At 40.0% G+C, this 12,801-nt stretch overlaps 1 protein-coding gene across 4 annotated transcripts in view; it reads right to left on the reverse strand.

Annotated features, from left to right (window-relative positions):
- The window catches only part of DOCK10 (dedicator of cytokinesis 10), a 117,675-nt gene that overhangs the window by 33,483 nt on the left and 71,391 nt on the right, over positions 1–12,801 (reverse strand). For all 4 annotated transcript variants that reach the window (XM_054282412.1, XM_054282415.1, XM_054282414.1 and 1 more), the window contains exons 18-27: positions 12,534–12,599; positions 11,700–11,792; positions 9,726–9,849; positions 9,461–9,582; positions 8,738–8,824; positions 8,102–8,194; positions 6,060–6,178; positions 3,242–3,311; positions 1,392–1,505; positions 229–300 (exon numbers count right to left, since the gene is read on the reverse strand). In XM_054282412.1, coding sequence (XP_054138387.1) covers positions 229–300; positions 1,392–1,505; positions 3,242–3,311; positions 6,060–6,178; positions 8,102–8,194; positions 8,738–8,824; positions 9,461–9,582; positions 9,726–9,849; positions 11,700–11,792; positions 12,534–12,599 — 960 coding nt within the window. The remainder of the gene's footprint in view (positions 1–228; positions 301–1,391; positions 1,506–3,241; positions 3,312–6,059; positions 6,179–8,101; positions 8,195–8,737; positions 8,825–9,460; positions 9,583–9,725; positions 9,850–11,699; positions 11,793–12,533; positions 12,600–12,801) is intronic.

Below are 12,801 nucleotides of genomic sequence, written 5' to 3' on the forward strand. Positions count from 1 at the left end.
AGTGGGAAATATGTCCTCAACCTATCCTCAATCTATCATTGCACAATCAAGAACAGGTTTGAGCATAGCAGATAAGATAATGTTTTTGTAGGTCAACCAAATATTTTGCCAAGTATCACAGGATTTATTTTATTGGCCAGTCAAATAGTAAATTCAAGTACATTCAAGTGCATTTGCCAGGATTCTGCATTTTATTTTTTACCTAAGAGATTTTGTATATAAACTTACCTTTATTTTGTTTGTATCAACCAAGTGCTGTGCCATTGATTTTAAGATGACTGCAAAGAAGAACCAGGAATGCTGTTCAAAAGAAGGAGAAGAGTGAATGAATAATGATTACCTGATAAACACCTTAAAATGCATCACCGTTCCTTACAGATGGATTGCATGTCTTGGTAATGCACAGTGTTAAACTCTGTGTGACAAATGAATTTAAAAATCTAAGTGCCATGTATTTGAGGAACACTGGATCATGTCCTTAAGAGAGGTGAAGCCATCTCAGGCGTTTTGTCTGTGGGTTTTTGCAATAAGAAGCCTCCAAACAGCACTCCTACAAACTTCCCATTCCTGCTGAGTGCTGCCTTCATGGTTTGCTTGCAGGGAATGGCAGAAAAGTGTGATGCAGAGAACCTCAAAGAATAACCTGCCCTGTGAGTTCCATCAGATATTTGGTAAGTTGGCACAGAATAAGATGATACTTGAACAAAGTGGTTCTTCAAATACCATTTGAAATGGTGATTAAGTATGATACAGATTAATGTCTCAAGATATATGTGAAACAAATACACTCCAAAAGCTTATACATTAAAAAAACCCCAAACCTCCCCAAAATAAGCCCAACCACAGGCACTTTTTTGTGGCTGGCCCAGCATTTCTGCAGGTTTTATGCTTTTTTCAGACTATTTTTGCTAACGGCTCAATAAAGAACATCAGAACTGGTTCATTTTAAACAGGTGAACACATTTTTGCCTCTGGGAAGTCCTGGGCTGGACTGGGCAGCTCTTGTACCATAACCCAGAGGCTCAGGGACAGACCTTACAGATGCATAATCTCATAAAAATCAATATTTTCCTTGCATCTTCCAAGTTAAAAATTACAACAGAGTATCCTAGAAGCAATTACCCACATCATACTGTGTAAGAATTAGGTCTCAGGTTCTGACTGAGCTGTAATAGACAGGAAGAATTTTATTATGCAAACCACAGCATCCTGAGATACGTGTTATGCTGAGAACCTGCAGCAGCTCTGCTCAGTCTGACTGTGGAATCACTGCAGGACATGCTTTGCACAAAGGTCATACAGGGAAAAGGAAAAGGAGAAAGAGATAAGTGAGTTTCAGGCAGAAAATGAGTAGTAAAACTACAAATGTGCTAATTCAAGGTATCATTCACCTTTAAAACTTGTTTCACAGTTACTTGTTCATTTGACTTCAGCAGCCCAGTCACATTCTTGGATAGCTCCTCATGGACAGTTCTTCCATCAAATGATTTGGTCCTGAAGACATACTGAAGGAGAAAGAAAAAATGAAAAATTTCAAAATGTGCATTAAAACAAATACAAAAAAGCCTCAGTGTTAGTGTATCACTAACAGCTGGCAATCTTTGCTGCCAAAAGATCTTGACTGAACAATCCATTCACATAAACTTTAATTCCCCAGGCAGTAATGGCACAACCTACTCCCCTACAGAACCTCAGTTTCAAACACAGCTTCCTGCTGATTTCAACCTAATGTGAATCAAGAGGAAATTCTGCTTAAAACCAGTGCTATGATTTACTATTCAATAGATTATAGGATCCTGACACCTCCAAACTGCCTTTAAAGCCATTCCACCTGGGAAGAAAAGAAAAGGCAAGCAGAGGAAGTGTGGAGGGCTTTCTACCCACCTAGTCCAGGTCAGCTCTCACCTGCTCCTTCCTTCCAATGGCAACAGCTACTCAGAGCTGGCAACAACTGCTCATCCTGAAAGGTGTAGAGCACCCACTGCAGCTGACTGATGGGCAGAACTATAGTCCTTGTAGAAAAAGAGGCCCCAAGGGAGGAATTTACCTACCAAGTTGCTAGGAACTCATAAACCTACCATGACTACTCAACAATTTAAGCTAATAGTTTGGTACCACTGCACCTTCCCTAAAGCAAGAGCTCTGACAGGGAATCAGTTGGGACTAAAAATCTTTTCAATACAACCAGATTGGCAAAAGAAACAAATATTTCTTGAAAACACATTATTAATATTCAGCTTTGTTTCCGCAGCAGATGCCATAAGCTTCTCCCTGTGCAGTTTGGCACTTCTGGGTCCAGTTATTTAAGTCAGTGTAATTTCATATTATTGCTGCATTGTGAGTCACAATTCTCGACTTACTTATTCCCAAAACAGCATTTGTAACGTAGGTATTTTTTTCCTTACAGATAGAAAACAAAGAGATTACCAGTTATTGGGTTTTTGACTGCTGCTGGAAATGAGAAAACAGACCAAGTGGACTTACGGTGTAACTTAATGAACTCCTCTAATTTCAAACATTATTAGCTGGTCATGTAGCAGATATCTACTGCAATTTTGAGAAGTTATTGGGTAGAGGAAGTTTTAATACCCATTTAATTAACTACATTTACATGTTACATAGTTTATTTATTTTGGAGCCTGAAGAGAATTCTGCTGGACCTCAGCAGAATTCTTCTGTGCTTAAACTGGGGTACTCGAGACTAAAATTGAACTACTCAGAGGCTGAGGTGCATGACCTGTGAACACATACATTCATACAGACTGCAAGCAGCATCAAATGCCTCTCACTGGTACTTGAAGAGTTGAAGTTTCACAATCTTTCATGTTATCTCCCCCTTCCCTTCTCTCAAACCCTGCACAGTGGGAAATTCTTGCTTTAACATCATTCCAAAGACTGACACCCTACACTCCTAAAAGCTCAGTGCTAGTACATTTGGACAGGTTTTGGCTCTAAAATATAAGCTGAAAGCACTGCAGCTTCTCCCTCCTGTGCTTGCTCAGCTTGGTGTTCTGGGGAAAAAAAGCAGCAGCAGCAGCAGAGACCTGAGCAGCTGCTTGTCCTCAACAGAAGAGTTTTAAAGTCTCTTAACCAGAGTCTCTCAGTGGCAGAAAGTTATGATGCAAATGCAGAAAAAGCTACAAACAAGTAGAACTAAGAGTAAACAGGAAAAAAACCCACAAAACCACCAAACTCAACCCATCTCTGCACAAAAACATGAACATTTCGACACCGGCCGTACCGTCACGTAAGAATTGATGCAGTTGTCTAGTTGTTCTTCATGGCACTTGGCAACAATGTTGGTAAGGACTCTGCAAGACAAAAGAAGAACAAAAATTGAGCTATTTTTTGTCATAAGGCTGAGAAAGTCTTGATACTCATATTGTACTGTTCTTGTAAGCTCATCTGAAACAGTGCATGAGGGATGAGATCCAAATGATGAATAACATGTGCAAAATCTGTCCACTGGGAAAAGCCAGTCATTTCTTGGGCTTTCCACTGCTTGGACTGTGCTGTTATATATGCATTTGCTTAACATTGCACCCAGTGTTAAGGATAATAACTGTACTGTCACCACAACAAGAGAAAACATTAACTAACTGAACTTTATGCAGGCCTTGGATACATAGGGATAACAAAAATTAGAATAATTCATTGAAACAGAGAGGCAAGAGCCCCTTTCTCCAGGAATGCTACTTGCTAAGTTCTCTCAGCCCTTTGTAATTGTGCAAATCCCCTGATACTCTGCTCATGCTGGCACAGCTCCTCGAAGACAAGCCCAGGGCTGGGCTGCAGCCTGAGCAGGTCCCTTTGCAGCACTGTCTGCTCCTGTCCCTGCACTCAGGCCAGCACTGCACCCTCAGTTCTGCTCAGCACTGTCTGCTCCTGTCCCTGCACCCTCAGCACAGACAAGTGAAGACACCGCAGACAAACTTGGGGATCAGCCACAGAGAGGAAAATTGCTTGGATCGCACCAAGCTCAAAAACTGAGCTCATGCTCAAAACCTGAGCTTCTACAAGCAGCAGGAAAACTGTGAATTTAACTGTGTGAAAGTGAGAATGGCAGCAAAGTTTTCTCTCCAATTTGCATGTGGACCATCCTTGTTTGAGATCATCCTGTTCCAGAAAACACAAATCTAGGCAAGAAGTCTTCAACTTGACCATATCCTTTCCTTTTGATTATTGGGAGCTCATTTATTAAGGATGCTTAATATAGAAAAGACTCTGCAATTTTATAATCTTATTTTTATGTTCAAGAATTCAGGGATAGGCATAGTAACAGTATGACTAAAATAGATTAAAAAATAATATGTCTAACTGTGGCCCACATACAAGTGCTCCTTTTGACTAGCTTGGTCATTTGAGTGACTTCTGGCAATTCTTATTATTGGATCCAAAAGCCTTTAAGTTCCTTAAGTATTTTTAATTTATCTCATTTCTTGCTTTTAGTAGGAGAAGCAAAATTTGTAGCAAAACACAAAAGCTATGACAATTAGTTGTGGGCATTCTGATCTTTTAACCTTCATTATGATTTGAAACTGAAATGGGTTCTGGAAAAAACGTGACAGAGAAATGATGACACGACTTGGCCCCCAGACAAGTAAATAGCCACGAGTATAAAAGGAATAATGTTTCCTCCACAACACATAAGCCAATCCATGCTCTCATTCTGTTGTTGTTGCTCTCAGAAAGTTCAACACAAGCTGCTTGAAGCTATTCAGAGCAAAACACAGTGTGTATATATAGGACACGTCAATGAATGACACACAGCAGACAGGCATATTCCCATTGGCATCAGCTCTGCCAGCACAAAAGACAAGACAACACAAATGCAAGAAAAACACTGAGAATCCTTCTTATTTTCCTTTTTTTTTTGGGCCAGGTGTGCATATAGTCAACACTTGAAGCATGGAAAAAAATAATATCCTTCCATTTTTCCATCTAATCATTAAAACTTAATTTAAACAGCTGCTTCTTCTGCAGCATCTTCCCAGCCAGTTAACTGTTGCTGAAATTCTACCCTAGGAGAAAATTCATCATTTTCTCTAGACTTAACATCAGTTGATTTGCTGGCCACAAAGGTGTCCCCAACAAAGGTCTGCTGGCCTCTCCCCTTTAACAACAGTGTGCAGTGATGAAATCCCACACACTTATGAGGAAAGGATCCTTTAACCATAGTACCTAGCTGTGGTAAAACTGACTTTGCCCTGAGAAATGATCATTTGATAAAGCAGATTGAAACTCTAGCTTTCCAAGGCTAAGATGGGGAACTCAATCTCCTTGTTCCTTTAAGTTTCCCTAAATAACCATTCTTCAGGAACAAATTCTGAAGCACAATCTGTGGAAGGAAAGAAAGAACACTGACAGCAGATCAGTCTAACAGGGCTGCAGAGGGCAGTTGTAATTTTTTCCTAGTAGGAGTATTGTAGTCCCCATGTTTAGCTGCTGGAGGAAGGACAACAAAAACATCACTATGGACACAAGTAAATGCAACACAACTTTCTGCCCTCCTGCAGAGACCAATAATAATAATCTTGCCAGTATTTTTTTCCTGCTGCCCTGATTAACAGCATCAATAAAGACAATTTCATTATGTGAGGGGTGAGAGACTCAGCAAATCATTGCAGTTGTTTGCCTGCTCTCTGGAAAATGCTTCTATTGCTTTTCAGTTATTGCCGATATATTCTAATTAAAAAATACCCCTGAATGGTGTGACCTGGTTCCATCTGCACTGGATGCAGCAAGATGCTGAGCTCCACATCCTCAGAACCAAACAGAAGCCAAAGTTGAAACCCAGCTTTGTCAGGAAGCTCTTGGCTGCTCAGGAATGAGACCTTCCCCTAGAATTGCCTCAGGGCAATCACACATGCCCACCATGGTCAATAATTTCCAGCCACATGATCCCAACACTTCCACGTGCTATTTGCAGAGCCCAGTGCTGGGGGGAAGCAGCATTCTCACCTACTGAAGTCTAAATGAGAGCTATAACTGGACTAACACTTGCATTTGTGCTCCTGAGTGAATTCTGTACATCCATCCCACAGGAGTTATCCAGATACCTGGTCACAGCTGTTGCAACTTCATCATCACTGTTTTGCACCAAAACCCAGAAGAGCTGGTTCAGGACTACAGGAAGAAAATTCATAATCACATGGATCTTCTCAATCCTCAATAAATTCTGTAAGGGAGGGAAGAAGGAAAGGGAGAGACTTTCAGAGTAAGCAATGAGAGCTGGCAGGTGCCAGCAGGTAAAATGCAGAGCAGCCACTGGTAACAGCAGCAGGAAAACAGGGCAACTAAGCAGAGACTGGTTCCCCATGAGGCTTGTTTTAAATATGACCATCAATACAACTGTAGGTATTGTCCAAATTTCAGAGTTCTAGTCCAATTTTTATATTATTTCACTAAGGATACTATCTAAGGCCCATAAAAGAAGTCAACTATTTCCAAAATATGCATTTTCTAATATTTTTAGAAAAACTCTTTTTTTAATCCAGAGATCTGCTAAGTTCAACATGTTGTGTCCAAAATACTTTTGTTAAAAGCACAGTGGTAAAAATGAATATTAACACACTGACCTGACATTTTATTATTTTCTCTAATCAAGGAAGGTATTGAGGTTTTAATAAAAAACAACCAAACTGCTTTGAATTTCTCCTATGTTTTTACTTCAGGTATTTCCAAATAATTCCAGAACTTGTAACAAAGTACTAGCAATATATAAATAAAAGCAAAATATCCTAGGGAAGATTATTTACTGTGGTTATATTGCATAGTTAATTACTTGTTGCATACAAAACTGTCTCTATTTTCTAATAAATTCACTGGAATAGTTTTAGAAGGTCAACTACAAACAGCAGATAAAGAATTGTGCAATTCTGGTGGTTTAGGCAACCAGCTTATTGTCTAGCACGTTTTAAAGCTTTTATGGATTCCTAAACTTTACCCATTATGCTCAATGGCTTTCCAAAAATTAATTAAGGATTTCATTCTGTAGAGGTATAACCTCTAAATAACACTGATGCTTTGATTTGTGAACACACATCTTACCCTTTTTTAAGATCAAGACAGTATTTGAAAACAAACCCACTCTTTTCAGGTCTGCAGGTAGAGCTGCACCTACAAACAAAAGTAGTGGCCATCCTTATGGATTTGTCCAGGGAACTACCATGATTTATTGGAACTATTCTTTGCTTATTAAAGAAAAAATCTCTCCCCAAGCAGCTGGTATCTGATTAAGGAACACTCCTACAGGAAAACATCACCAGTGAAGGAAGGGGGAAAAGCACCTACATGGTGCCAACATCTAAACCCCAAACACCTGCTGGATTTTACAGAGTGCTAAAAGGAAACACAAAAAATGTCATAATATGATGTTCCAGTCAGTTCAGAGACGGAACAGAGTCACATCTGCCTTCACTTTTCTTGCTCATCTGTCTTTCATGTTCCATGAGCACAGCGCACAGCAAGAACTCTGGATTTCAGCACTCATGAACAGATGAAGAATTAGGACCCTACATTTATCTACTGCTCTTCTAATTTGCTTGTCACACTCCTCCCTTCTCACAGTTTTTGACCTCTACTGAATACAGGCACATTTAATGCAGCTCTTGCTTCATCTTCGCAGATGTTCTTTCTGGTTTCAGAACTTGGGAGGCAACAAGCACCCTTGATTTATCCACACCAAACACCCTGAGCAGCCCTTGGAACAGCAGCCAGGATTTCAGAGGAGGTAAGGAGAGAAGTTATTTAAGGCAAGAGAGGATTATCAGCAATGCTGCAGCTCCACATCTCCCTTCCCCAGCCATTACTGGAGCAACATTCCCTGATGCCCTGATGGGATCAGAGCTTGGATCAAGGCTGGATTAGCTGCTGCTGGGCAGATGCAGCCCTGCTCTAGATGAGAGGGCATGGGAGGCAGCTGGTGATCAGCAGAGCATCTGTCACATCAAGTCCATCTGACTGGAGCTGTCACAGACCCTCTGCCCCCTGGTAAACCTGTGCCATGGCTGGAGCTCTGCAGTGGGGGATAAGTGGAGAGGAAGCCCTAAATGCAGTTGTACAGTACAACTTCTGGGTTGTACTATATGGGTTACTTTACCTTACAAGAATTGATAAAGTTTGAGGTAGGAGGCTGAGAGAGATCCTTTTCCCTTTCCTGGCACTGATGGAAAAAGTTATTCAGGTATGGATCCTAAAATAGGAAACATTCACATTAATGTACATTATAGATTATTGAATTTGCTGCTAGAAATTGGTTACAGCAATCACCCATGACACCCATGGAAACACTTGGTCCCCACCATCTTATACAGGAGTCACAGAAAGAAAAACAATTTATTGAGTCCAACCCATTGGTCAGCACAGCTTGCTAAATGCCAGGTGCTTTGACAAATCCTTTTTCACTGTTGTGAGTGATTAATTTTTTCCTCACAACCTATGGGATTTCAAAGGCCAGATTTTTTTTTTCTTGCTGGTGCTTAGAATTTATTTTCTTGCTGTTTAAACTGATATTCAACAATTTTTCTATTGGTATAATGTTAAACAATTTTTATTTTTGCTTGAATTGTGTCACCTTAAAATATGTATTCCATCATTGGCATCTTGTCCTTCTGTATTGAAATAAACTTTAAATGTCATAGAAACAAATTCATGCATGATTTTCAAACCCCTTTCAGACATGCCCTGACACTTTTTGTGTGCAAGCAGGTCAGAGGTGAGAAGAATGTTGGCTTACCTGAGTATTTACTGTTGATACAACAAAAGTAGAGACTTTGAAAAGTGGTTTCCCACTGTCTACCCATTTTATATCACTGCCAATCTGCTGTTAAAGCAAAAACAACAAAAACATATTTTTCCACCCGTTTTGTACTTATTGAAGTTTGCATCAAATTTTCAGTGCACAGCTTTGCCCACGAGAGTGCCTGAGCTTTCACAAACACCATCACTGCAGCACAGCCCCACTTTTCAGCACAAGGCCAATGCTGCCATTCAAGGGACCAGATCCTGCCCCACCCTGTCCTCATGACAATGGCAAAACAAACACAAGGAGGCAGAAATAATCCAAGCTGGACTGGATCAGCAGGAAAACATGATATCACACCACAAAACTGGAGAATGAATCATGACTGTGGATCACATCAGCCGGAGAATGAATGTCATATGAGTTTGCGAAAGAAGCTCTTTTGACCACTCTGATTCACATTTTGAGGAGTTATAACACTGTAGAATACATAAAAGACACTTTTTCCATATACACCTGTGAATCAGCAGCATAGGACACTCAGCTCAGTGCTGCATGTTAGTTCCTATAGTCAGGGATACTCAAATAAATATTCTAAACCAGAAACCCTATTTACATTTACTATCCCCAGCAAATGGAAATGCAGTCTGATCTCATAAAAACCACCTGGAAATGAGAGCCCAGTGCCATGTCAGTGACAAGGGGGGGAGTGAATACCTTGGTGCTTGCTGGCTCCTGCAGGCTCAGGTAGTTGGGGGGCAGGCTGCTGGCCACTGGCACCTGGTGCTCCTGGGAAGCCAGCTGGGCATCTTTCAACAGAGGGAGCCAGGCAAACCCCACTGTGCACAAGAACACATAAATGGGACTCCTTGGAAAAACAAAGCTTAAAGGAAGACAGTAACATCCAGCCAAAAACTTTGAAATCCTTATTTGAATGTATATAATGCATATTTATAATTGAAAATAATTCTACTACAGGTACCTGGTGTTTCCAGAGCCTCTTTCTTTTTGGCATTAGCTTTTGCATTTATATCACAGGTGACATGATAAAATGAAAACAGAATGTGGTGTTTCTTATGGAGTTGAGTGGGAAGTTCAATTTTCACCTGAAATGTAAAATGTTACACCTCACTTTAGTTTAAAAATCAATTAAACCAGGCATCAGAGATGGGCTAAATGAGTGACATCTCTCTACAAGGAGGTCTAAGTACAGCCTGCTTTTACTGGGTTACGTTTGCCCCATGGTAAGAAATGCTCTCTTAAGGAAATTGTTTATGAGGATCATCTATCACTTTTAATTAAAACAGCTTTGTCTTGGGGAGGAATATTTTCATTAATGATGAAAGAGCATAAGATGAAAGAGGACGGAACTAAAGAGTGGTGGACTCTGCTTAGAAGTGATCACCTGCACTTTAACAGCCATAAATAAGCAGCCCCCATGCTCATATTTTCAGGAGAACCAAACTAAAACTCAAATTATGTTTCTGCTAGTGCTTCAGCATCATTTCATGGCAAAGACCAAGTAACAATGACTGACATGAAAATAAACTTTTATTTATAATTTCTGCTCAGTCTTAAGTCCTATTTCATGCTGTCCATAAAATCCTACATACTGCTTTTCAGGTACTATTAACCTATTGGAAGAAAAATACAAACTAATCAGAACATGTTACCATAAGAACTAACAAAAATGACCCTTTGCTCTTGTGAACTGTGATGAAATTTATCCAAGCTAACCCTGTGCTAAAGTAAGGGTTAGAAATGGTTGATAAATGCTTCCAGCTTATGGGTAAGAAGCTAATACCATAAACACAGATATAAAATGGGCACCCAGAGATAGAGATGAAGACAACTTTCTTCTTAACATCCCACATTCTTTTAAATTTTGCACCTGTTTTACTATGGACATTTAGGATAGGTGCACACCTCTTCCAGCCAAATTGGCTATTCACATCTAAATTCAGCTGCTCATTCAGGCTGAAGTAATCTCCCCAAAACAAGTGGCTCATTAGCATCACATGAAGGACACTTTCAGATGTGTTAAACCCCAAAACACATATTGTAAAGAATTAGCAAGGAGTTCAAAATCTCTGAAAATCCAATGCTTTAAGTTCCACCCCAGTTCCTAAACAGGAGTCTTAGAATTAATACTTCACATGTAGTTGTACATTATCTGCTGATGTTGCCTCAGCAATTTTATCAAAGTAAACTTTTACTGAAAAAGGAAATTTTACTGACTAGGAGAACACTTTGGAAAATGCTGGCTATAAACTCTATGCTGTTTGCCAGCCTCATCACTACACAAAAAGCAGTAGTGGAAAATCCAGAACAGACAGCTGACATTCACAAGCCACCAAACACCCCAGTCCCTGATAGGGTGAAATTAATTTCACCTGCAGGAAGCCTGGGGAACCAACACTTGCTGAAACAAAAGATGCACATGTGAGTAACATTTGGCAAAGGCGCCACATGAACTACTCTGTGGCTGCACCCTCAGAAGCAGCAGCTGAAGGAATTGTGCAGCTACCACACGTCACTGTACATTCTGTTCAGACCCTGCATCAACAAAATGCCCCAATGCAGATCTTGGATGTCAGAGAGGGATTTGTTCTGACACTTGGCTCCACACTTCATCACAATGTTTACTGTTTCCATTAAATTCAGAGATGCAGCTGGATCCTTAATGTAATCCAGACATGCATTTCAGAGAGCTGGACTGTTCCTAATTAATTCTACAGTATCTTAACTGTACTCAGAACATCTTACAAAAGGAACAATCCACTGAGTTGATTTAAGAAGAGAAAACAAAACGTGATCCTGCATGTCAATCTACACAGCACAGCCCTTCCAGACACACAAGCAATGGCAACAGAAGCACTCTGTACAGATATTTTTCTGTCTCACTGGCAAACGTGTGGGATTGGCAGACATTTAATGAAAGAAAAAGCAGACTGACCTCATCATAGAAATCAGGATTCTGGGAATGATGTAGCACAGCAGTATAGGCTGAGGTTGTAAATAAGGGTCCACCTGGCTTCCCATAAATGCACTGGTAAAAGTAACATGTTTTCATTACATTGGGAAATTCTGCTGAAGATACTGGTATATCTAATATGTATGCACATTTAAAACAATTATCATGAAAGATTGATCATTACTTTATCAAATATTAAAAGAAATGTTTTAAGTGCTCAAACCTGGATTTTTTAATACACCCTTCCAGTAAAAGTCCATTGATTCTGTGATAATTACCCTATGCTCAATTAAGCAATGCAGACTCCTTAGACTTCTTCCCTGCTGTTATCAATTTCAGAGTTTTCTGCAAAAAGCTTTACAAAATCTATTTCACTTTTATGCAGTTCAATACCGAATACCGTGCTTTCACTGAGTTTCAAATGTTACAAAAGCTATCCCTGCTAAGAATCTCTTTTCTGGCAGGGTCCTGTCTGGGAGCCCTTGATGACTGAGTAATGGCAGTTTTATTTATTGCTGGGAAAACCAGACCACAAATGGACTGTGCAACAGCCCTTGGGTAATAGCAAAGTTAAGAATTAAGATTAATTCTTAACAAAGTTAAGAATAAAGTCCCAGGTCCTTCTAATTTTGTGCCTCATTCTTTTCAATCAAGACTCCAGAGCTCAATGAGAAATGTAGGGTAAGTGATAAACTCTAGAAAAAGCAAGCTGCACTGTAAAAATTTGTTCTGGGTCAGTATCAGCCTTATTCCTGGGTTTTATCAGCAATGTTCTCAGAAACAGCACCCTCTGAACATAAAGCTCTTGCAACTCACCTTGAGTGGCTTTGCTCCCTCTTCATCAGAGCTTTTGAACTCAATGCACACTGTTATATTCCGTGCCTGGGGAGACAGGAGCATACCAAAGCTGAGATCAGAAATGGGGTAGCCAGAAAAAGTCAGGTAAACTACAGAGCTGGAATAAGGCCTTTTCAGAATCCAAGAGAAACATGCAGATGGTGTATAAATATTTATAAATGCCTGAAAGTCTCAGTGATATCACCAGAAATAAAATTTCCAAGAAAAATGCAAAATGCAAGCCAGG

This window comes from Melozone crissalis, unplaced genomic scaffold (genome assembly GCF_028551555.1).
Source record: "Melozone crissalis strain CALT ecotype California unplaced genomic scaffold, PUWL_Pcris_2 ptg000034l_1, whole genome shotgun sequence".
NCBI classification, from domain to species: domain Eukaryota; kingdom Metazoa; phylum Chordata; class Aves; order Passeriformes; family Passerellidae; genus Melozone; species Melozone crissalis.